A 25,664-nucleotide genomic window follows, 5' to 3' on the forward strand; every position below is an offset into this window, starting at 1 on the left:
TAAAGAGCTGTCTTGGCAATCATTTGATACACTTGTGAAGTCCAAAATATCTGGCAATCTGGAACCTTCTAGTGTGTTCTGCCACCAATTTGAAGAGTCGGTATAATTGTCACGTGATTTCAATAACCACGGTGAGATTCTTGAAGACCAGTTGGAGACAAATCCTTGGATTAGTTCATTAATATAAAGTTAAATTAGTTTACTCCCCAACATATATTTTTGCTTCTTTGGCTGACTTGCTTTTAAGCTTGAATTGGAAAGGAAGCAGCAATTCAAACACACAATACAATGTTGGGACTTCATTTACAAGGTTTAATGAAACGACAGCATTGTTCAGTTGTGAGACATCAGAGCAATATGTAAATTCATGCTGGTATATTATGGAGATATAACAAAATGGTCTTCAGTGCAAATGAATTAAAAAGCAAACCTGATGATATTTGAACTGTTTTGCCTTCATAAAGATTTATTGCTGCATTTAACCCTTTTCCATGCCACGATTGATACAGATTGTTACATGGATACAGATGGTTATATATATATTGATACAGATGGTTATATTTGACAAAAAACATGGTGTTCCTTTCATAGGCATTTGAAAGAAAACCTCCATTCATAATAAAGTTACATATTGCATGTTTTTAATAACGGAAAATGAGTTTACTTTTGTCATACTGAACAATGGCCATTTATTATTCATCTGCCGTCTTCATGCGAAACAAATTATAGGATGATGAACGAGACAAACACATTGAAAGGAAAACAAAAGTTGTTTAAGAAGATAAACGCTTTTCCCATTTTGTTTAACTGCAGCCGACGCAGTTTGACTTGCAAAAGTCACAAACCGATTGATCAGCCATCGCCATGGACTTGTATGTTGTCTCGGTCCGTTGTGCTGAAACACAAATCATCGATTGGTTTTAAACGACATTTTATTTTTGGATGCCTGTTATATTACAAAACTTCGTTTATCATGCGATTGGAATTTCCAACGGAAAAAAACTCATGGAATGGTTCTTAATAAAACAATTGTTTTCATGCAGCAATGCAATTTTCTCGAGTATCTCTCCTGTTTATTAATTTTAAACTAAACCCTTTCAGCAAAACTTATCCCTCATTACAAGTAAACATGTGGTCATTTTGATTCATTTTTACGCACCCTTTACTTTTTTCATATTAATTTTTGGAAATGTTACCAAATAAACCCTTGGCCCATGATGTAGGAAACACAGCAGGTTCGAATCTCATATTAATATATACCATGTCGTTTGCCCATTGACCTTCACCAATTTCTTCACCCGGCATATGATATATGTACAAGTTTCACAATGAGTTATCCACAATGAGTTTTTTAAAACCTCCATCAAGTAAGAGAGCTATACGAACAATTCTTGGCCTGACAAGTAATACACAGGTGCACTTTCATTCATTGATTTCTTCATCAGGATAAAGTTATCTCAATTCAATTATCACAAACTGGTTATGAAATACAAAATAGAAACTTTGATGCTGCATGTGCAGCTCCATTGAAGTACTTACTGGGTTGATAATAGTCATATATCATGACCGTTGCATCTTTAGTGTTGCCCACGGAATTAATTCTCTCTGCTGGGATAGTCACACATGTTGTGTTTTTCACGACCTACAAGGAACAAGTTTTAAAAAAATAGATTATCAGGGATGTCATATAACCATATTGCTTTCAACAGAGATCTCGGTGGTTGACTTAAATGTCCAGCCAGCCCGTAAAGTCCTGGATGTTTTGATAGGTCAATGATACTGATGCTTAAACGAAAACGTTTCGTGGAAAAATCATAAATGCTGGCAAATGATGAAAATTAATGGACAGGTTGAATTTTCCGAAAGGTGATATAAAGGTAATATGATTCATATCAGAAGTACCAAAGATGAGGTCAACATTTCAAAACGAGGTACACTACAGTGTAATACAGTTCGAGAAAGAGAAGCTACTTCAATATGAAGAAGAATGAATTAGCAACATGTAAATACTCAAAAAAACTCACCTCTTCAAAATAAAGGCTAACTTTGTTGTTCTCGACCTCCACACGCTTCACACTATCTGGCTTCAGAAAATCATTGCTTGCAGAGAATCCACTCAACATGTTGACTTCCAACAGCACCATTCCACTCTTGGTTTTATCTTTTCGACTGTACACAAAACAGGAAATGGGCAAGTCTACATCAGGCCTATTACTTCAACCCATTTCTCCAAGCTTCCAAGCTACTTAATCCACACCTGCGTCAACCATCATCGAAAGACGTGATTGCTTATCACAGACTTATGTTGCCCCACCCCTCCTGAAGATTCATCAAGATCTGAAAAACACAATCGCCAATATAATTACTGATTATGAATGCTACCTTCCTTCTGGTCCAAAACCAACTGAACATGTTGGTATTGTTTTCTTAACATTTTTACTCGGATGGATTTGTCGTTTTTTCCATGAACAAACTTTGGTATATATATCATGGGTCTTGAAGGCTGTGGTCACGTTTTATCAGAATTGCGTGTGTAGTTTCAGAGGAAAAAGCAAATTCCTATTTTGGGGGGTCAAACCTGGACCCACTTTGACCCCTGGTCGTCCCCCGTAAGCCCCGATTTTTTTTTAATGCAGTGAACAAACGTTAGTCACAACATACCAAATATCAATATTGTGCCAAGAACGATGTTCCAGGTGAGCTAAAAAGACATACGAGCATTCATAGAATACTTTACCCCACGCAGTCTTAAGAAAAAGAACATTGGCGGGGCCTGTGAGTGGGAAATTTGATTGATCGAGATGTTTCATGCCGTAATATTTTGTCCAAGTCCTGCTGAATGAAATGTTTTTGAAAGTGCCAAGAAGGGCATTTGTGTTCTATAGTGTTTATGTATAAAATAAAATTGAAATAAAATAAAGATTGTGAAGGTTACAGAAAAAAAATTCTGAAGTTTATCAGTGTAGATGGATGCAGTGTCTTTTACACCACCTTATGTAACCCATTACATTAGTTATTCATGCCTGTTGTTTGTGTCCTTTATGTCATCCTCAAATTTGCAAGTTTCCTGTTTGGAATGATTTTCAATTTTGTTTGATTGCTGGCAGACAGACCAAAACAAGAAAACGAACAACAGTTGAGGTGTGCTGAACACCTGCATTTTGGGAGTTTAACCACAAGGGGTTACTAGAACAAGGTGTGGGTCCTGGAGGAGCAGGTTAAAAAAAAAACATTTTGTTGATATGGGGAATTCAGTTACTCTTTGAAAGAGTTACTCTTTACTGTGATAAGTTACTCTTAAAAAATGAAAATTTTGGAGAGGATGCTGTTCAACTGGTGGAAAATTCTCAAATTTATTAAATCACCCGTGTAATTGTCTAGTTTTATGAAGTTAATTATCCAACCCTTCGTTGTCCAATTATGTAAAGTTGAAGAAAGTGAGATCTGTCCAAACTCCATTGTTACAAAAACTTCACAAACTTGTAATTACCTTGTACAGACTTTCACAGCAATGTGGTTATTGTCTTCACCGTCATCAATTATATTTGCGCTGAGATCAAACACCTCATTCTGTGCAGAATCATCAATCTTGGTTTTCTTTGCAGGATCCACATTGTACAGCACATTAAGCTGGAAGTAATCACAAAAAATCCCAATTAAACTTCCATTCACCTAAATATTTTGAGCGCAAAAGCTTCAGAACTGTGCAATAATTTTGAAAGAGAGAGAGTGAGAAACAGAGATTTGGTGTATCTTATCTTTATACTGTAACTACATACCTGAACCAAAGCAGTGCCCATTCCCCTTGCTTCCACCGATACAGTAAGATCTTTGCTATTTTTTGAAACTGCAATCTGCAAAATATTTAAAACAAACACAACATTTGTTTAGTCAAAAGTACTTTAATTTATTTGCCTCTAAAACTGAGGATTCATGGAAACATCTCCAAAGGCAATGGGGAAGTGGAGGGCGAGGCGAAGGCTGTGGTGATGAAGTCATCACAAATGATCGCCCCCATCCACAACACCAAAAAACGACCATAAAGGAGAGAAGGCAAGCAATTTGAGGGGCATTCAGAGGGACTACCATCTCTGGTTTTGACATTACATTCAATGTGACAGTGATGCTAGGCCCAAATTTGCCTCCACGTACTCACATCTCGACAAGAGAGCTCATTTTCAGAAGTCACATTAGTAATAAACATACTTTTACCAATGACATTTCACTTGTTATTTTTGTGAATAATGTCCTTAATTCCAACAAAGAACGGAATACCGCCCTATGTTGAGGGAAAAAAGGAAAAGTGTCGTGTGTGAGTGCCTTTTTTACATCACAGAATTTCCATATTGGGAGCTTCCGGGTTTATCTTACCTTGATGTAATAGTGGTACTGCTTTTGATATTAAAACAAGTTTGCACCATTGCTGCAGTTATTGCAGATCACTGTTTTAAAGTTTGAATACACTTATAAGTTATCTCTGGCAACTTTTGGGAAACAAGCTTACTCAGCTAGGCCTGAGGCTTTGGTATATTATCATAAACATTCCATATAAACTATCAGAATTCAGGCATCTCAGCATCGTCGTTTCTGCTGTTGTGAAGAACAAGAGTAACTTTTCCTTCCAGCAACAAATAAATAAATATACCATAATCCCAAAGGACAAACAAAGCTTCAACCAACATGAGCAGGCCTCATCCAAAATGTAGCCTTATCAATATGTCCATTCCAAGAAACAGTATCCAAGCAATCTTATTGATTTCCTGATGCCCTGTCCGCAAGACCCACGGTGATGCGGGTTCTTTCAACAACTCTCCCCAATCAACGGAAGACCGTAAGTTGTTTTAAATGGAAAGAAAGGTCATGAAAAGGTCATACCCGAGTTCACGACAAAAATGGCGATCCCTCTCTTCCACACTATGATTGGCCTGTGTATATTGACATTGATACTGTTGTGCAGGTTTCTGAGCAGTATTGCTCCAATGTTATCCTTGCATAATAACAATAAGACAGTGACTGCACAAAGCCTACAATGTCAACAATAAACAAGTCATGTACACCTCAGACTTTTGCAGGACGAGTGAATTGTTTTGGTCAATGGAAAAAGTTGCGGGTGCACTCATGCTCGGTGTGTTGATGGAGACGTCAAGATGTCCACGCCCTGCAGTCAGTTGGGCTGCAAACTCTGCCATGGCTTCGAGGGCAACCACGGTGTCCTGAAATGAGATAATCGACAGATGACATAATGTTAGCAAGAATGAAATCTTTGTTGAGTAAACTAGATGTTGAAGTTGTGGTAAACATCAGACAATTCCAGATACACTGCTGTCATTAGGCCAAAACAATGTTTTGAAATACATTGCAGAAAACATAGCGTCGATCAATTAAAATGTCAATTTTTTGGAAGTTGTGTTAGGGGATATAAAAAATAAATATAATTTTATGTAATTTTTAAAAATCTCAGAAGCAGAATTAAATGGTAGCCATTATCAATATAACGGCCAAAATTCCCAAATAATATTTTTCACACTTCCTCTCCCTCCTGCAGGGTCACATTATCCTTTCTTTCTTCATGATATGCATTTTTTTTTTTCTTCTTGCATTTCACCAGTAAAGTTTTAAAAGGTTGTTGTTGGCCTTGACCTGAGTGGAGACAAAGCCTCCAAGATGGTTCCGTTGTTGCCCGAGCCATCTCATTATGGTCACACCCTCAGCTACACGACCAAGCTTGAGATGGGCCAGTAAAGCATACGCTGCAGTCTCGACCCCAGATGCAGTTGGTTGCCAGTGCCTTTGTTTCTCCACACTTGCGCTCTTCCAAAACATTTTTCCACCTTTAAAACATATGGTGGCGAGAAAACAAAAATAGACCTTTATTTGCCACATGGATCTAATTGATCTTGAATTCATATTAGTTATATTTGTGACATGTTTGTTATTACAATGTAAGCAGCTTTTCCTCAATCATAAACCATTAGGGAATTTGGATGGCCTACTGTTTGTGAAAGATAAGGTGCCAACGTCAGGCGTTGGCCACATAATACCTAAAGGAGTACAAGCACATATGGGACAATGTGGATTGGCCTGTTTAGCGTTCCCATCTGAACCAATAGTTCATGATTCTTGGAACCCAATTCTTTTGCACAAAAAAGGTGCAAAAACAGATCCTAGCAACTACAGACCAATCAGCCTTCTCCCAATTATCAGCAAAGTCATGGAATCCATCATTGCTTCGGATATGAAATCTTTCCTCTTCTCCAATGGCTTGATCTCTGATCATCAATTTGGTTTCAGACCAGGTCACTCTACTCTGGACATGCTGCTTCTGCTGTCTCAACAATGGATGGAGGTCCTCAATGCCAAACAGGAAATTAGAGCTGTCTCCCTCGACATATCACGTGCCTTCGACACGGTCTGGCACCCCGCTCTGCTCACCAAACTCTCCTCCTTTGGTATCCATGGAAATCTCCACGCATGGCTGGCGGACTTCCTCTCTAGTCGTCGTCAACGTGTGGCCCTGAATGGGTTTCTCTCATCTCCTCTTCCTGTTCAGGCTGGAGTTCCCCAAGGCAGTGTTCTGGGCCCCGTGCTTTTTCTGGTCTTCATCAATGATCTCTCTGACTCTCTCGAAAATCCTCTCTATCTCTTTGCTGATGACTCCACTCTCTGCCGCTCCATTCCTCTTCCCTCAGATCGGCAGTCTGCTGCCTCCTCACTCTCTGAAGACCTGGACAAAATCACAGACTGGTCAAACAAGTGGAACATGTCTTTCAATCCTGACAAATCTCACACTCTTACTATGTCTCTCCGAAAAGATCGACTGGACAACCCTCCCATCTACTTTCTCAACAATCCTCTCCAAGAAGTTCTGTCGCTCAAGATTTTGGGTCTCACTATCTGCCATGATCTTTCTTGGGAAAACCACATTTCCAAGCTGGCCTCCAAAGCCAGTCGCCGACTGGGCATCCTCCGTCGTGCGAAGTCCTTCCTCGGCACACCTGAGCTCCTCACCACATACAAGGCTTTCATCCGCAGCTCAATGGAATACTGTTCTCCCCTATGGGCCGGTGCTCCTGCCTCACACCTAGCTCGGCTTCACGCTGTTGAAACCAAAGCTTTCAGAATTATTGGAATCTCCCGCGATGAAGCTATCTCTGAGGGCCTTTCACTCACTCACCGCAGGCAGGTAGGTGGTCTTTCTGTCTTCTACCGACTCCTCTCCGGCCTTGCACCCCCAGCTCTCTCTGTGCTCTGTCGCCCAAATATTCCTACAGGTCGCACAAGATCTGCCAGCAACCCTCTGATGGTTAAACTGCCGAAATCTCGGCTCTCTGCTCACCTTCACTCTTTCATTCCTCTTTTCTCCCGCCTCTGGAACAAACTCCCTCACTCCCTTCAATCCCACTCCTCCCTCCAGGTCTTTAAAACAGCTGTTCACCACCATCTCTTATCTTCCCCCATCCAAAACCTTGATCTTTTCTACCCCCGCTAATTCACCCCAGATCCACCTTGTTTGAAATTCCAACTTCTTTCCTGGAAGTCCTGGCAGTGTCCATATGTTTTATACCTCTCCCACCACCCCCTTCCCATGCCCCCCCCCCCAAAGCCCTCACCCTCTCTCAGATCTCTCGATGTCTCCATGTCTCTCGGTCCCTGCTCTCAAATGTTGTGTTTGTGTCCTTCCCCCTCTCTCCCCATCTTGTCTACCGCTCCCGATGTTATATGTTTTATGTGTCGGTTTGTCTTTCTGTGTGATTAATGTTCGCTCTTTCACGAGCCTCGATATTGTATACAAAAAAAAAAAAAAAAAAAAAAAAAAAAAACCCCTTCGTGCTCTTCCATACGTCTTGCTCTTGGAGAAAAAACAAAACCCCAATTCAAATGGTATTTGTCCATCGTCTCCCAGTATCCATGTAAACAAAGTACATTGATGTCTACTCGTGTTTTTTTCCTTCTTGTGGTATGTCCAAGTGGGGGAATAAAAAAGACAAGATAAAAGGTGATGATAGAACCTTCAGGTCTTGTACCTATCCACTCGGCCTTGGGAGTTTGCAGTATGGGGAGCTGCAATCTAGCAGCTTTTTATGCAAGTTCAGAATGTTCTCGAAGTCTATCATTCTTTTAGAAGCATTGCGAGCCATTTTACATACCAATCCTTGCATGGCACACATGATATACTTCATGGTTTCCACTGAAGATCCCTATGTTTAGGGGTTTCGGCTTATGCGCACCAAGCATTCTGTGGTGGATTAAGTCATTTTTAAAATCGCCTATTATTGGGAACCAGTAGATATATCTGTCGAAGATGGGTGTTGAGATACAGTAGCATTTGATATGGTGGGAGATCCAGAGACGAACAACAAAACAACAATCCTGCGACAAATGAAGTAAATGGAGACAACAGCAACAATAATGGCGTGATGGATCGACCTCTAAACAGAATACCATGAAGTCATCCGACATGGCAACTGCTTTGACAAATGTTTACTTTGACAGAGCTGAAAAAAATAAAAGTTGTAAAGAAATTTAGTTGCCAGTGGCATAATTGTAGCATACTAGCAAAGAACACGTCCTTCAGGTCATGAGAATTCCGCCACCTTTATGACATATATGGGGTATTTTATTTTGACTTGTAATACTCACTTCAAATGATTTTGACTCTTGTTTGAAGATAATCTGCTTATGCATCACTCATTACCCCCTCAACAGAGGAACAATGACTCAGACTCACCCTCATGAGTGGCGAGAGAGTTGAGTTTGTCCAGTGCAGAGTTCGCCTTGCTGCTCTTTCCAAGAATCAGAGCATATGTGACGAGGGCAAGAACTCGGCTGTCCTCGATACCCTTTTCAAACTCTCGTTCCAAGTAGTCAATGGTCGTTGACATGTTGGAGGCTGAGACCTGGGCAGCAGAATAACCACCATCAAAAGCCGACATGCTCAGATCGACCATTTTTGTTGCATTCAATGTATTGTAAAACGCATCACGGAAAATACGTTTTGAAAATATTTGGCCAAAACAAACCGATGATACATCTTCACCATTTTGAATTGAACTTAGCTAGTAATGGATAGACAAGGGAGACTGAACAACATGTCAGCTCACCTCTAGCTTTGGGCTAGACATTAGGCTGGTGACAACATAGGCTGTGAGGGCTACTGAGCCTGAGGAGGCCCCAAGCATGGAGGAGTCGAGCAAGCGGCCCAGTTCCTGATAATCTCCATCTGGGGTCTTTTGGGACTGCAGCCAGTTCAAGGTCTTTTTCATTAAGTTTTTGTCAATATACATGTATGCTTGTGCTTGTGCAAAACACTTGAGCACAAATGCTGAGAGCCTGGAGGAATAAAAAAAAGACAAGAGAAAAGGTGATTATGGAGGAGTCTTATCACAGAAGCCCAGTACAGTCATCCAGGTTATGACCCTTTATACCAGCCCTGTGAGGTAACAACAGAGCCAGTCATTTACCTTGCCATCTTAGTTGGTAGTTTGGTGAAGTTGATAGTTTAACAGGTAAGGTGCATGTGTTGGAGTGTTCTGGTCAATGGTTTGGTGGAAATTAATTTGAGTAAAACTGCCGTTCTGGTGTTGTGCCAGCAGAGTGAGCTGCATTACAAAGCACGCTGTCCAGACGGAAGGCTAAGCCGGGTGTTCCATCTGAGATCACGTGACCATGATATAATCTGAATAGTAGGCCAACACTCGATGACGAGAAGGCTGTGCTTTCTTTATTTTTGGATACCTAGTCTAGGCTTCTGGAAGAGCTGGTACTAGCACACTGAACAGATCAGGACACAACTAGACTAAAGGAACAATTGAGAGAGGGGACAAAAGGAACAGTTGAAAAGGAATCGTTGAGAACAGCAGAGATGAAGGCTACGATAGAGGCAGACTTAGACAAACAGTGGGTGGAGGGAGGAATGAGGACCCCGTAAGGACACATAGAGTGGATGAAATGGATACAGGACACTCTTGGGAGGGAATACTGGAAATTTGGAAGGGGGAGAGATTGGGGGGAGGGTGGATTAACAAAGGTAGAAAAGATCATGGTTTTATATTGGGGACAATGGTGGCAAAGAGTTGTCTTGAAGACCTGCAGGAAAGAATGAGATTGAAGAGCTTGTGGAACCTGGTCTGAATCCAAATTGGTGATCTGAGATGAGGTCGTTGGAGACAAGGATGGCTTCCATGACCTTGCTGATGATTGGAAGTAAGCTGATAGGTCTGTAGTTAAGGGGATCCGTTTTTTTTTTTGGGCAGAGCAGAGCAGAGCAGGATTTTGGGACAAATAAGCTGATGCCATCCAGTCCAGTTGAAGAGTCAGAATCGAGGGTGGCAAGAACCGTCTCCGCCTTTTCAGGTGCAAAAGACACCTTTTCACACAAGAATCCAGGAGCAGTTTGGTACAAAAGGGAATGATGGGTACTGAGAGTGAGGGGTTGTGGACACAAGAATTGGAAGCATTTGCTTCTCATTTGGATGGTTAAATATGAAGTAAGTCTCAGGGATGTTTTAAATGAAATACAATTATATTTATCCCCAAGCATTTTGAAAAAACGAGGCGATATTGTAAGCTTTGTCTGTCTCTGTCTGTCTTTCTGTCCACCACACTATCTCCTCCAAAACGGTTTTGCAGAAATTCACCAAACTTGGTAGTTATGATCAAGTCACCACATGGCAAGAAGTTACGGGAGCAGTCATATTTGGCCCTACCCCCTGGGGCAGGCTCAAAAGTGAAATATCAAAAATGCAAGGCCACATTTTAATCTATATAATAAAAGGCAATGTCTGTTTGTGGTGTCGTTAGGTATACAAATCCGTATGCACCTACTTCGAGGTCTTAATGGTGCACAACTAGGGGTAGTTTTATATGGATTTATTCCTACCTTCGAAAATCTCCGATTTATTCCTATTTTATAAGTAAAGCGAACCTTTTCCATAAAAAACGAGCGTTTTCCCCACCTCTGCCCATTATCAAACGAAAAGCGACAGTTTTCCTGACTACGATGCCACCCAGAGCGGCCAAATTTCGGAAAGTGGCCTGCAGCCCTCCATATGCAGACACGAAGAGAAGCACGGACAGATGCGGAACATCAGCAGGAACTTCAAACCCTGGCACCCAGGCGATCAGCTCTTATAGACCAAGAGACACTCGAGGAAAGACAGTCACGACTCAAAGAAAACGCTGCCAGACGAAGAGCTGAAAGGCAGCAGGAAGCACGAGAACAGAGGCAGTCTCGCCTCCAAGAACAGGTCTTCTGACAGTCAACTCGACGGCAGGAGGAAACTCCAGATGAACATCAGACAAGGCGTCAAAGAGATAGGACATGTCATGCTGAGGTAAGATCTCGACCATTCACTGCGCAACAGTGGTACCAAGGTGCTTTCAACTATGATCCAAGCCATGATTATGCATCACACGAATTAGTGACCATTGGTCCCATGTCTAAGATTTGTGACAAGTGTAGCGCCAAAAAGTGGGATAAAGAAACACCAAGCATGTGTTGCACTAATGGCAAAGTTCAGCTGACTGTGCTTCCTGAACCACCTGAGCCACTTAAGGATCTTCTTCCTGGCACCACTCCAGAGTCCAAACATTTCCTTCAGAATATTCGGAAATACAATTGTGCCTTTCAAATGACGTCATTCGGCGCCAATGTCATCACAGAGGGAGAATTCATGCCAACATTCAAAGTTCAGGGACAGATTTACCACAGGATCGGATCCCTCCAGCCTCTACCAAATGAACAGCCTCGGTATTTGCAGATGTACTTTGTTGGAGATCTTCAACAACAGGCCCACAGTAGATACAACCGCAACCAGGGTACAAGATTTGATTTAATTTTGAAGCTGCACGAAATGCTTCATTCAAGTAACAGCGATGTCGAAAGTTTTAAATATGCCCTTGAGAATGCTCCTACCCTGGAATTTCAGATCATCATTGATGCTGACAAAAGACCATCCAGTGAGCATGCACGCCGATTCAATGCTCCAGCACGTAATGAGGTGGCTGTCATTATGACTGGCCAAGAATATGGCAGAAGAGACATTGTCCTCAAATGTCGTGACAACAACCTTAACTTCATCAGTGAAACCCATAGGTCTTAAGATGCCCTCCAGTATCCTTTGCTCTTCGTGAATGGAGAAGATGGCTACCACTTTAATATTCCACAGGCTGGGACAAACTCAACAAAAACTGTCTTGCATGGACTTCTATGCTCATCGCTTTATGGTTCGTGGCAATTCCTTTCACCAACTTCATCGAAGTCAGAACCTCTTCCATCAATTCGCTGTGGAGATGTATGCAAAGATTGAAGCAGAGAGGTTGCGTTACATCAGGACTCACAACATCGTCTATACTGAAGTGCTGAAGTGAAATTGACCGTCATACGTGGGGCTAAATTATCAAAAATGTCCTATAGATATATAGGTCAATTGCGAAATAAGCTATGACTAATAAGCAGTTGCGGACCATCAGTGGTGGTGCTATTAGAGTGTGGCTGGACTGCGAGTCTGGCAAGCTCTTAGTTCTAAAAAAAAAGGTCACAATACTCAATGACGGTATCGTGTCAAGGCGGGTGCACCTCGCCATAAAGGTGACAAATGCCTGTAGGAGTAAACCTGGAATAAAAAATCCGAGTGGCTGTTGGGAACCCACTCATAACCCAAATTCCCATGAAACCTCCCGAGCGAAGCCGGGTACTTCTGCTAGTATATAAATGAAACTAAGTAATCAACACTGGGGGATGTATGAAATATGGAACAAGTGTTAAAATTTTACCCCTGGTTAATGGCCCAGTGGGTGGGTGGGGGCTTTGGGTTATGGTCACAGAGGTCAAAACAGAAGAAAAAAAAAATTAAATTCAAAATTTGATATTGGGTCGTTCCTGGTGGAACATTTTGCCATCTTTCAAGTTTGCTTTAGGTGGGAAGAATGCGCGCCATTGACTTAGTCCTAGTCATATATTTGATTAAATGAGCAACTTTATAGGTAGGAGATGCTTATCCCATACCATGTGCTCCCGCGTTCATCCGATTCACCAAACGCACTAAAGGAACCATCTCTGTGTTGGTAGGTCAGCTGGCGCTGGTACCCTGAAAAGGAACATGAAAAAAAAAAATTTGAAACAGCGTTGTCTATTTAACAAAAGCAACAAATAACAAAATGCAAATCATCATGGGGAATTGTTATTCTGTGCAGGTTGTTGTGCAATATAGATTTCTGTAAGGAACGTGTGATGATTTCACCGCTATTCATGTAGGACAGCGCCTTCTGACGGATATTTGATAGTCCAGTAGGTTGTTCGATGGTTTCAATATACTGCAGAACATAAATGTTTGGAGCAAAGTTGATCATGTTCTGTTCTCCACAGCCGTACGGCATTTGCACCAGCCTGTCCAGGCCTTCAATAGAAGGCCCCATTATGTCTCCTGGTAAAACAACAGAGGCGCGTCATTTATTCCTGAGAATGTGACTCAGTTGGGAGTATTGGGAAACATGTAAACTTAATTAAAAACATTACACCAGATATTTGATGCACATTACAAGTCGAGTATCTGTTGAGTTAGGCCAAGAAGCAATAAGCCTTTCAAATAATGGCAGGAGACATAATTATACCAAAAGGTATTACTTTGACAGTGCGCTTCCCTTTATTCATCAAGCATGATGATCAAGTCGAACAGGTTGTTCACCACAATCTAATCAAAGTCCTTTTGGGGCCATCATCGAAATAGTTACACCGTGCAACAAACCTAAAAGAGTATTCCAACACAATGAGTCCTGTGGTCATAATTCCAGCATGGTTCGATCGCTTTATGATCATCTTAACGTAGAACATGCTTCACCTGATGAGCACAAAAAGGACGAAATGATTGTCCTTCAAGTGTCAGTATTGAGAATTAGTTGAAATCATCATTCTTCATAAAAGGGGGTCAATACTATGTGAAAGACCATCTATTTATTATGTATGATTGCATGAAATTATGGTGTTGGGATAGGAAGTGGGGGAGGATTTTGGTGTAGCATATGTATTGTTGCGGTTTTGAGAACCCACACAGGTAACATCATTAAAGGTTAAAGGTTGCACCCCATAGTTAGGCCACATGCAACACGTAGGTCACCTTAGAATGTTAGTTATTTTATAGTATGTGTTTAGGATAAGGCCATTTCCAATAGTTGCATCTGCGTTGTGTAAAACAAATAAGAGTAGGCCCCGTCCATTTTCCAGCCTCCCTCCAACCGACTCCATTGCACCTATCCTGTCTGCACCCCATTGCCCCTCGCAGTTTGTTACGCTTTGGCTGCCAGCAGCGTTTGCTGCTCTTGCTCGCTCAAACCAGCCCAAAGGCCACGAGGTAAGGCCCGGAAAGGGGGCGGAGCGCAAGGGTGGGGGTGTGGCCACGACAAGCAGCCATCAAGGGCGGAGCCGGTAAGACCCCATCAACCAACCAGGGCCCACGTGAGATCGCTTGACAGGGTGTGGCTAGAGATTCGAGAGGGTTCGCTGGGCGTGGCAATAAAACCCTTCGCGCGAGGCCCCCACCTCAGTTCTGAGAAGGGAGAGGCGCTCGTCAGTTGCAATATCAAGTTATGAGCCGGGGTCCTTTGCTGAATGAGTTTGAGGAGAGACGCGCTGTGGCAAGCATTTGGAAAGGATTGATTGCACTTTACAAAGGGCTGGCGAAGGACTGCAGCGTTGTGAAGGACTTGTGAGGGAAGCCAAGCCTTGGCATTCGGGCAGAAGGACGTTGGAGGAAGGCGCTTTGGTAACATCATTGGGGGAGCGGCGCATTGTTCATAGCGATACCGTGAGCGCGTATAAAGGCGCCGGTACACCTATTGCGTACGCAATATAATCGCCAGCCAACTGACCTTTCCCCGATATATAATTGTCCGCCTCGCGCCTACGCCACGCGGAGAGCTGCCTGCCGTCTTCCATCGCCTGCACGGTACGAGTCGGGGACCGGACGAGCTGTGGACACCATCTTCGGACCCTCAACCCGACCATCTACAGTACATCCCCGTGTGAGTGAGTCCGAGAGTGAGTCTGAGTGTCAATGGGCCCATGTCCAGGGATAAGTATAAGACTGTATAAGGCTGCCCTGTGTATCTGCTTCTTCCTCTTCCCTGTACATTCTTTCTTTTTCTTCCTCTTCTTATTTGTACAAAGTGTGAATAAATTACCTGTTCTTCCTGTTTTCCTCTTAATTCGACCGTCTTAGTGATTTCTCAATTGGGTAAGCGTGGCACGATTAAGAACCGCTCCAATCGGGTTTAGTACCTGTTAACGGCCCGAATTGCGGCTCGCTTCGCTCGGCGTGTCCACTAATGACGTGGTTCAGGTGGGGTTATTTCCTTGCTTCACGGCCGGTGTTAGTACTTAGGTAATAGGACTAATTCGACAAACAACCCCATTTAACACCGACCGGAAGGAACGTGATAGCCCCGGGATCGTGTCGGCCAGTAAAAGGACAAGGGGATTAATCCCCCCCTTAATAAGGGGAAGGCCGACGTTAGGAGATCCGCAACAGTATGAATACTGTACTGTGTTAACATTTTATTCTTTTAAATATCTCCAATAATTACGGTACAAAGGGTACCCAGTTGTGTTTGTACGGATTATTCTTATTTTTTCTTTCACGGTAACTTTTTCACCTTTATTCGCTTTTAAATTAATTTGCTCAGCAACCGCTTCAGCAATCGACACAGAACATTCACCATAGGAGTATCTTGTAATGGAGAATTTTTATTGGTAACCATGATGTCATTGGTGATGTGGTATAGTCACCATCTTGGAAAAGAGGAAAAACTTTGGACATCTTCTCTGAAACTGCTGCATGGAAAAAAATTAAACTTGGCACATGTAAGGAATTTGGTATGTGGAAAAACAATTGATAATGATGATGTCATCGGTGCCCTTATTATGTCATAATTGGAATGGTCGAATTCCTTATCTGATCAATATTAAAATTTTGAGCATGATCTAATAAGAGAACACGGGAGAATTAAATTGATGACCTCATCGGTGACATGGTCTGGCAGCCATATAAAAAAATAAAAATAAAATAAAGCCTTTAAAAATTATTTTCTCCGAAATAGCTAACCGGATCAATACGAAACCTTACATGTAGTCCTTTTGTAGAATGACTATCCATGTAGAAGTTTTTTTGATAACTTGGACGTCGGCGATGTGGATTGGCAGCCACATTGGATTTTAGTGAAAACCTTTTAAAATCCTCTTGAAAACTGCCAAATGATCGACGAGAAACTTTAGGTGTGTCATTGATTAACCATGAGGATTAAGGTTTGATAACTCAAATGTCATCGGTCACATGATCTCTATCTATCTCTCTATCTCTCTATCTCTCTATCTCTCTATCTATCTATCTCTCTATCTCTCTCTATCTCTCTCTATCTCTCTCTATCTCTCTCTATCTCTCTCTCTCTCTATCTCTCTCTATCTCTCTCTATCTCTCTCTATCTCTCTCTATCTCTCTCTCTCTATATCTCTCTATATCTCTCTATATCTCTCACTCTATATCTCTCTCTCTCTCTCTACTGTTACTTTTACTGTGATGTCGTGATCTCTTCTTCAATGTTCTAGCTATTTCACAAGGCTCGACATTTTATACGAATAATAAAAAGTGGTATGAGTGTGGTTGTTGGGTTCAACAGTTAACTGGACATTATACTTGTCATATTTTGTTTTCAAGTGTTTTAGTGGGCATGGTTGGTTTTAGTGGGTTGACTCAGCCTGTCATCCTTCCGAGGTCGGCTAATTGAGTACCAGTTCACTGGTAATTCCCTGTTTGTCGTTAAAGGCGGCAAAAAGGGTTGGCGTCAGGAAGGGCATCCGGCCGTAAAACATTGCTTCAAATAGGGGACCGAAAAACAACAACAACCACGGTTCCCGAAAAAGGCCAACCCCCGCTTTGCGGGGAAAAATGGCCTCTAAAGGTGGTGTTTTTTTGGTTTTAGTGGGCATGGTCACCCAAAACACATTTCAACTTAAACCTAATTTAAACATTTTTAGGAACCCATGATGGCCATATTTGTTTATCTTTTCAGATTTCAAAATGCATGATTGTATCGTGTCATGAACTCAGTCACCGAAGGTGGACTGTCAGTTTGTCTGTGAGCTGGATATCTCAAAACGTTATGGACTGATTTGGACGAACCTTGGTGTACAGGTTAGGTAAAAGCGAAAGTTTTGGTGAAGATCGTTTCCAGATACGAGAATTTTAAAAGCGATTCTTCACCATTGAGAGATGGGGTCAAAAATGATTGTGGATGAGTCATGACTGAAAAAGTTGTGGATGGTTCATGCCAACACTTAGTGGATGAGTTGGGTAGGTGGCAAGAACAGGCAGAGTAGATTTAAGTTAAGGTCCTAAGACAGATCCAGCCTATCAGTGGGATGCAAACGTAAACTGTTCAGCCTGCCCGAGGTATACTCTCGACCGAGTGACATTCCTGTTTTACATACAAATTGCACTTAAAATTCAGAAATGCAGTGCAAAAGATACTTGTTACTGCATTTGTCCATTTGTTTGTTTGTTACTTGGGAAAAAAATTTTTTTTGCAAGTATGTTGATCACTCCAGGTTTGTGTGTGTGTGTGTGTGTGTGTGTGTGTAATTGTTTGTTGCTCACTTTTACTTGCCTACGGGTCACAATTTTAAACCGATCTTCACAAAACCACCAAATGGTAGAGTTTGTGGTCCGACAAAATCCTATATATTTAAGGTCAAAAGGTCAACATAGGCCAAAGGTCAACCACTTTTTTCAAATTTCTAAAATCCTCAATTTTAATCCGATCAACTTGAAATTTGAATAGGATTTACATATCAGCTAACTGAATTCAACCACCAACTATTTTGAGATCAGCATAGGCCAAAAGGTCAACATAGGCCAAAGGTCAACCACTTTTTCTAATTTTTTTAAATCCCCAATTTTCATCCGATTGACTTGAAATTTGAAAAGGATTTACATATCGGCTAACTGAATTCAACCACCAATTATTTTTGAGATGAGCATCGGCCAAAAGGTCAACATAGGCCAAAGGTCAACAACAATTTCAAATTTCTAAATACCTCAATTTTCATCCGATTGACTTGGAATTTGAATGTGTTTTCATATCGGCTAACTGAATTCAATCACCAACTATTTTTGAGATCAACGTAGGTCATAAGGTCAACCACTTTTTTCAAATTTCTAAAATCCTCAATTTTCATCCGATTGACTTGGAATTTGAATGTGTTTTCATATCGGCTAACTGAATTCAACCAGCAACTATTTTTGAGATCAACGTAGGTCATAAGGTCAACCACTTTTTTCAAATTTCTAAAATCCTCAATTTTCATCCGATTGGCTTGAAATTTGAATAGGATTTACATATCAGCTTACTGAATTCAACCAGTAACTATTTTTGAGATCAGCATAGGCCAAAAGGTCAACAACAATTTCGAATTTCTAAAATCCTCAATTTTCAACCGATTCACTTGAAATTTGAATAGGATTTTTATATCAGCTAACTGAATTCAACCACCAACTATTTTTTGGATCAACATAAGTCATAAGGTCAACATAGGCCAAAAGTCAACCAATTTCTTCGAATTTCTAAAATCCTCAATTTTCATCCAATTGACTTGAAATTTGAAAAGGATTTTCATATCAGGTTAGTGAAACCAACCACCTACTCTTTTTGAGGTCAACATAGGCCAAAAGGTCAACATAGACCAAATTTCTAAAATTGTCAATTTTCATCCGATTAACTTCAACGATTTGCACATCAGGTCACTGAATTCAATCACTAATGATTTTTGAGGTCAAAAGGATGCTCTACCGAGTGCCATTCTACTTTTTTCTGTTTTGCGAAGTGTCACTCTATGAGTGATTTTTCATCTGTCTATTTGTCTGTTTGCTTGTCCGCACCGAATAAATATGATTTTCTCTGCAACCGTTGCGTTGGTGCGATTGCCAGGAAATTATTTTCACCACAGGTGCAACTCCACCTGTATAATTTTTTTATGATAATTATGACGTCATAGGCCACGTGCTTCGGCCGCCATCTTAGAAAAACCGAAAAACCTTGCACCTCTATATCTCCGAAAGCGCTGAATATAAAAATGAGACATGGCTAATTGTAAAGAACTCTCCATGGGAAATAAAATATGTTAATGATGACGTCATAGGTGACTCAATTATGACGTCATAATTCAATAAGTACAAAACTTCATCCGATCAAGATAAAAATTTCTTGAGCGTCATGTCGGCATAAATTGGTGGAGAAAATAAAAATGACCTCATCGGTCATGTGGTTCAGCCGCCATATTTGTTTCAGCACAAATGGGATGTGAGAAGTATAAAACACAAGGATACTGCAAGGACTTCCAGGAAAGAAGTTGGTATTTCAAAAGGATCAGACACTTTAGTGTTTAACAGCATTGTAATCAAACATGTTTGTAGTTTATAACATTTTTACTTCTGATCGGCCGTTGATCTCACGAAAACGGTATCGGCAGGAAAGGCCATGTTATTAACCCAACCCTTGTGGGGGTATATAGAGTATCGCAGATCATCGCTCAGTTCTGTAAGTAAAACTTACCTCATGGATGTCGGGATTCCTCCAAATTTATTTGTTTAGTGTTAAAAATAGCATGAGCGACTGTTTAAAAAGCTAATCATACGTGTTTGTGGTTTATAATATTTTTTACGTCTGGTAGAGGCCGTTGGGGCGTTGCTCCCACAGAAACACCATGATGAGCTATTTATAAACATTGACTCAACGCTTGTTCAAGGAGGAAAAACACCTTGGGGAGGTGGGATAATATTGGTATTAATATTGTTTTGTAATAACATTAACATTATGCTATTATCAGTAGTTTTGTTATTGGAAGCGTCTTTGGAAAAAAACACCACGATAGAGCTAACTTAACATGGATATACACCTCAACATGCAACGCCATTGATGGCAATGGTGGGAAAACCCACTCAGGGGAGAAAACCCCCTTGGGGAGGGGGGCAAATGAATGCGCTACAACCTTCATTGTGTAACCCTTCGTCATACTTTCAAGTTTTGTTGAGATTGGATAAGTAACGGCGGAATGTATCGCGTTCAAATAATCAGACAGACGGAGACACCAAATGGTGTATTTTAGTATGATGAAAGGTGGAAGCGTGATGAGGTTTCGGTCTTTACCCTTTTATGAACCTCTTTTTCTCTGACAAAGGGTGTGAAAGCTTTTAACCAATTAACAGTACCAATTAACAGAGAGCAGTTTCAATGTAAAGTTGTGTTTATCATTCGTGTGCCATCGTTGAAATTTCATTGATGAAAACCTCTCTTGTCGAGTGAAAATAAAATAAAAGGAATTACCTACAACAGCGATAGAGACTTTCTCACTACCCTCCACAACGTCATCGGGAAAGGTGAACTGCAGCTCTTCTTGTGTGACTTGCCCTTCTCTTTGATCAATAAGCAAAGCCTTGGAATATGTTCTTGGTAGTCCTTCTGCCTGATGGAGGAAATGCAAAGGTGACATTTTTGTGAACCAAGGTATTCCAAATACATGAGGTTAGTCAGGGATGACGTATAATCAAGGATGACGTATAATCAAGGATGACATCGAGGGAAATAAACCTCGTCGTCGTCTTTCTAAATTCAAAAGGTTACCTTACTTTGTCATTTCGGACTATCACCTTTTGGGTATAGCTGTGTTGTGTGAAAGACTGTATTGGCATTTTAGAGGTTGTAAGTTCATTCTGACTGAAGACAACAGTATTAAGACCCACGTGAATTTCCGTGTTGCTTTGAGGTTGTCAGTTACATAAACACCTCTTGGTTTATAATAACCTTGAGATAGGTGGTAATACGCCTTCCCCACGTTTTCCCATTGATATGCAATTCCATTTCACGTATTATCGTGATACATGGACATAAAGACAACTTTGACAAAGGATGACGCAATTTGGCTTCATGCCTGCGCTCGATTAACACCACATTGATTAAATACATCAGTTTTTCTATTTCATTTGGGCGGGATGAGATAGAGAAAAAGGTGTGGGGGGTGGGGGGGACCAAATACTGTAAAGGCAACTTAGGATTAGCTCTAAACTGCTCCCCCTGAAAAATGGGATTGCCCACATTTCCCTTGTTGAATTTACATAACTACAAAAACAATTACAAAGCTATGACGATAAAATGGTGCAATGCCTGTTGGGGGACTTGCCACAAAGCTTCTCAATGTGACTTGAGAGTAGCTATCATCCCACAGTGGTCTGCAATATAGGCTGATATGATGATTATTATTTAATAAAATCCTCTATCTATGATAACCATTTAGCTACAGCTGCTAAAGGTCAGGGCAACATGATGCTTTCATTTTATTATTTTATATTCAGTTGAGGCTGAGCGAAGTGGGGCCTCTGCCATTTAATTCTGCTTTGTAAAACACCATGTGCTTTATGATGAATCTGTATCCACATGCTGAGCAAACAAGGAATATGCTGCGTAATGTCAGAGTACTGCAACTCACGCCTGTAGAAAATCAACTTTTTGTAACGCATGCCGTATTTTCCATCCAATCATCATGTAACTTTGTATGAAGCTAGCTTTTTCTATTGCAAACATTTCTTATTCAGTCAACTTGATTGTGGGATGGCTTTGAAGGCCATAAAATACAAGTTGATGAGTCTTTCCTCAATTTACTGGAAAGGAGGTGCACAGAGCACATTGCACAAGTGCAAGCACATCTTCACTTGCCACTAGAGATAGACCGAGGCCAAATTTTCTGAGCACAAACTGGAAAAAACGTGGAAAAGGAAGAAATCCTGAATCAATTTCCTACTATTTTCCAGGAATTCCAAAGGAAATATTTACCAGAAAGAAACACAAGCTTGGGTTATATTTGTTTGATCGCTTTTCTCAGCTCAAGCTCAAGAAAATTAGGCATGGACCATCTCTAATCTCCCTTATACGCAGCGTGTCAACGGTGTGGCACAAATGCTGCTGGTGTGGCAAAATAGGCAACATCTTCTTTGGCTGTCCATCATGAACGATGATGACCATGGAGGCGTACGTGTCAGCACTTACCTGCACGGCGATGGGAGCGAGACCAGAATTGGATATAAATCCTCTGTTGCAATGAGAGAAAAACAAGTTTGCCGGTCTGTTTTTATGGCCGACTTTGTGCCATTGGAGATGATGGCGTTGATATATTCATCCTCTCTTTGGTGCTCAACCAACTCAACCAAGTCATAGACAACAGTTCTCAACTGTTTAAAAAAAAAAATCTCTGGCAACTTCTTCCCAGTTCTCCATGTTAATGTTTGCTTTCTTCAGATGTCTTTTCACAACGTCGTTGTAACTTAGCTTTTGTCCTACAGGTGCACGTTTGTCCCCCTTCAGCTCACCATAAATACATTTTTTGGGAGCCGATGCTCTGGGATATGAATGACGTGACTTGTTCATCTGAGTCGAGCAGATGTAACTAATGCCTCAACACTGGGTATCCCAACGCTTCTTTGGACTATGGCATTGGGGATAGGGATAGGATGAGTGTGTGACAATGAAGAATTGATTTAATTTTGGAGAAGATTCAAATATAGAATTCAAAAAATATATATAACGATATTTCAAAAGGTTATGGATGGATTCGGACTGAACTTGGTTGATGGTTGGGTATTAGAGGATAAATGTTGGTTCTGGCTCACATAAAATTTAACATTGAAGTCAATGGGAAAAATTAAGGAAACTTATTGACTAGCACTCGAGCTCACCAAAAATTTCTGGAAATTCCTCCCTCTCCCATTTTAGCAATAACTTCATTCTACTCAGAGACCCAATGAATGCTTCTTTCATTTTGGGGAGTAGCTAAATTTTATTTTGGCACTCATTACCATCCAAAATTTTCACAAACATTACATTATAATTTAACTCTTGGTTTATGTATTGCTGTTGAGCCAATATGAAATGATAAACTTCTCTTAATGATCTCATCTGACCCCCTCCCGAACCACATATCATTTTGAGATTGTAGTAAATTATTTTTCCATTGATTTCTTGATAACCATCAACGTTTTCAGTCCACTCAAGGATGTTGCCTCTTGGAGCCTCTAACTTTTTCGTATTTAAATTTATTTGCTTATTTGTTTTATCTACTCTTACCCCTGTTATTTCTTCAATAATACTTATTTGATATTTCTCACATTCGTGATGTTTTCCATTTATATACCAAAGCTGTTTATGCCTCCACTCTTTAGTTTGGTTAATGCTTGGTTCTATCATTTATATATCAGTAAAAATGGTGCCGGTATCCTGTTAAAATCCCTAACCCCCCATTTTTAATCGTATCACTCATGTTTATCTTAACACTTATGCTTATCTTAAAATATCTTATCACTTACGTTTATTTTAACACTTGTATCCATAAGGGATACTATCAATTCCATTTTCTAAAATAAACCTCTTATCAAAAGCTCCTAATGCCTTCTTATTTACCTCTTCTGTATATGATTGATGTTTATAACTTCTTATTGTACTCATTTTTCTACACTCTTCTTCCTTATAGGTCAAACAGTTATAATAATTTTCAAAGTTTCTTGATTCTTTAAGAACATTTTTCCATCACAATCCCACGAGATATGCGTAAAGGACGACCCAAAACCAATTATCTTATTTTTGATTCGTATATAAACATCATTAAAAGTAAATAATGACCTCGGCCAAAGTTCAAACGACGTAGGTTTAATCTCGACATGAGAGAATTCCACATAGCTATTGGGGAGGGGGGTGTATAAGCTAACAGATCGCTGTCTCCATCGATCTTGCCAAGGCAGTAACACCTATCGCCTCAAAATCCTTTTAACTGTTGACTTGGTAGTTTTTATAATGAAGAAAACATTAACTATGTTGTTAAAAGTTTATTTTGTGATTAATTTGTGATTGGAGTTATGTTGTTTGGAATGAAAAAAAGAGATAGAGTTCAAGTGAATGACGACATGCCGTGATGGTTTCTACTTTCTAAACGTGAACTTCGCGGATCGCCATATGCAGATTCGCCACGGACCCAAGATCAATGTTTCTATACGTGAACGTACCCGTTTGTTTGCGAACGGGTACGTTTTTCATGGAAGTCCTTCACGAACTTGCTGTCCATGTCTGATGTGCGACTGAAGGTGCTACAGGAATGTGGAATTTATTAATTTCATGCTTTAGCATTCGCCGCATCTGCATTGCCTGTTTGCTTCTGGCCTGCCTCCCGTGCATAGCACAGGTATCTCACTAGTTGCTAAAATGGGAGAGGGAGGAATTTCCGGAAATCTTTGGTGAGCTCATATATATATATATATATATATTGTTACGGTTTTGTGAATAAAGATAACCCCCCTTGTAGGTAGAAGCACCACAACATGTAGCCTCGCTTTAGTTCAGTTATTTCTTCGTAAATGTAAGCATAGTCTCCTTTCCTGTGTTAGTTTTGCGTTGAGCAGGCCAGTGAGTTAGGTGTTCTTTGAGCTGAAATGCCATGTGCTCGGCCTGGAACAAGTCTGGCAAGGCCGAAGGGAGGAGCTGCAGGGGGAGTGGCCGGTAAGCCGTGAGCAGCCAATCGGAGCCCAAGGGGAGTGGCTCACAACGGCAGTGAGAGGAGGGGCTTGGAACATTCGGGTAGGACCGGGGAGGGGCCATATGAGACCCTGCCCTGAGCCCCCCCCCCCCCCCCGAGAGAAAAGCAGAGGTGAGAGTCGGAGCGTCAGACAAGAACGAGAGAGAGTCGCCCAGCCCCTGAGTCAGAGTGCAGAGTCTCCCAGTCAGATCTTTTGTCTCAGCACGAGTGAAGTGCCTTGCTTGTAATAGCCTTGCTGTACACGAACTCTCCCCGTGCCCTGTGCCCTGAGCTCTGCTGCTGCCTGTATTAATCGCGCTGTGTGAAGACAATCCATTCCGGGCCACAGACGCACGACCTCCTTGCCTGCGCTCCCAGCATACGTGCCGTGAACATCGGAGGGCCGCGCGCGGCGAGCTGTCTGGGAGCGACCGCCGTCAAGGCGCATTTGGCGCGCGAACTGTTCTTCCTCCTTTTCCCCCGCGTGAGTGAGTGGGCCCCTGTCTGTGGGATAAGTTAAGACTGTTAAGCATCTGCTCTGTGTCCCTTCCCTTTTCTCCGGATCATTGTACATTATAAATAAACCTGTGTTCTTCCTTCTATTTGATCGTTCCCATCATTTCCATCTATTGGCCTAGCATCGCACGAATAAAACCGCTCAATCGGGTTCAATAAAAGTAACCGCATGAGTCACGTGATACGCAAACCACTCGGTTTTTTTCGTATTCAATTAGCGTGGCTTGGGCGAGGTCCAGTCCCCGTTCTCATGGCAGCGTGGGTACCGAAGGTACGTGTGGAGTCGACCCGATACCCTTCCGCATGCTCGCTACGGGGGTGGGGACTCGCCCTTTTGGAATCGAAGACCCGAGGGGGGAAAGGGGTTTAACCCCCTCCCCCCCCCCCCCCCCCCCCCCCTCTGTACGTCGACGGGCTTCGAGAGATCCGTAACAATATTTTTTTTGTATACAGGATCGAGGCTCGTGAAAGAGCTAACATTTATCACACAAAAAATCAAACAGACACATAAAACATATGATAAGGGGAGTGGTAGACAAAATGGGGAGAG

General features: G+C 41.4%; 1 protein-coding gene across 2 annotated transcripts in view; it reads right to left on the bottom strand.

The window, feature by feature from the left end:
- Positions 1-291: 291 nt before the first annotated feature.
- LOC137432559 (CD109 antigen-like) overlaps positions 292-25,664 on the bottom strand; it is an 81,192-nt gene continuing 55,819 nt past the window's right edge. For both annotated transcript variants that reach the window (XM_068124594.2, XM_068124595.2), the window contains exons 23-34: positions 20,371-20,509; positions 13,242-13,424; positions 13,007-13,088; positions 9,102-9,330; positions 8,729-8,897; positions 5,641-5,831; positions 5,058-5,213; positions 3,780-3,854; positions 3,491-3,630; positions 2,025-2,169; positions 1,540-1,642; positions 292-895 (exon numbers count right to left, since the gene is read on the bottom strand). In XM_068124594.2, the coding sequence (XP_067980695.2) occupies positions 804-895; positions 1,540-1,642; positions 2,025-2,169; positions 3,491-3,630; positions 3,780-3,854; positions 5,058-5,213; positions 5,641-5,831; positions 8,729-8,897; positions 9,102-9,330; positions 13,007-13,088; positions 13,242-13,424; positions 20,371-20,509 (1,704 nt within the window). In that variant the 3' untranslated portion in view covers positions 292-803. The remainder of the gene's footprint in view (positions 896-1,539; positions 1,643-2,024; positions 2,170-3,490; positions 3,631-3,779; positions 3,855-5,057; positions 5,214-5,640; positions 5,832-8,728; positions 8,898-9,101; positions 9,331-13,006; positions 13,089-13,241; positions 13,425-20,370; positions 20,510-25,664) is intronic.

The sequence above is a fragment of the Myxine glutinosa genome, chromosome 8, assembly GCF_964187855.1.
Source record: "Myxine glutinosa chromosome 8, kmMyxGlut1.1, whole genome shotgun sequence".
Taxonomy (NCBI): domain Eukaryota; kingdom Metazoa; phylum Chordata; class Myxini; order Myxiniformes; family Myxinidae; genus Myxine; species Myxine glutinosa.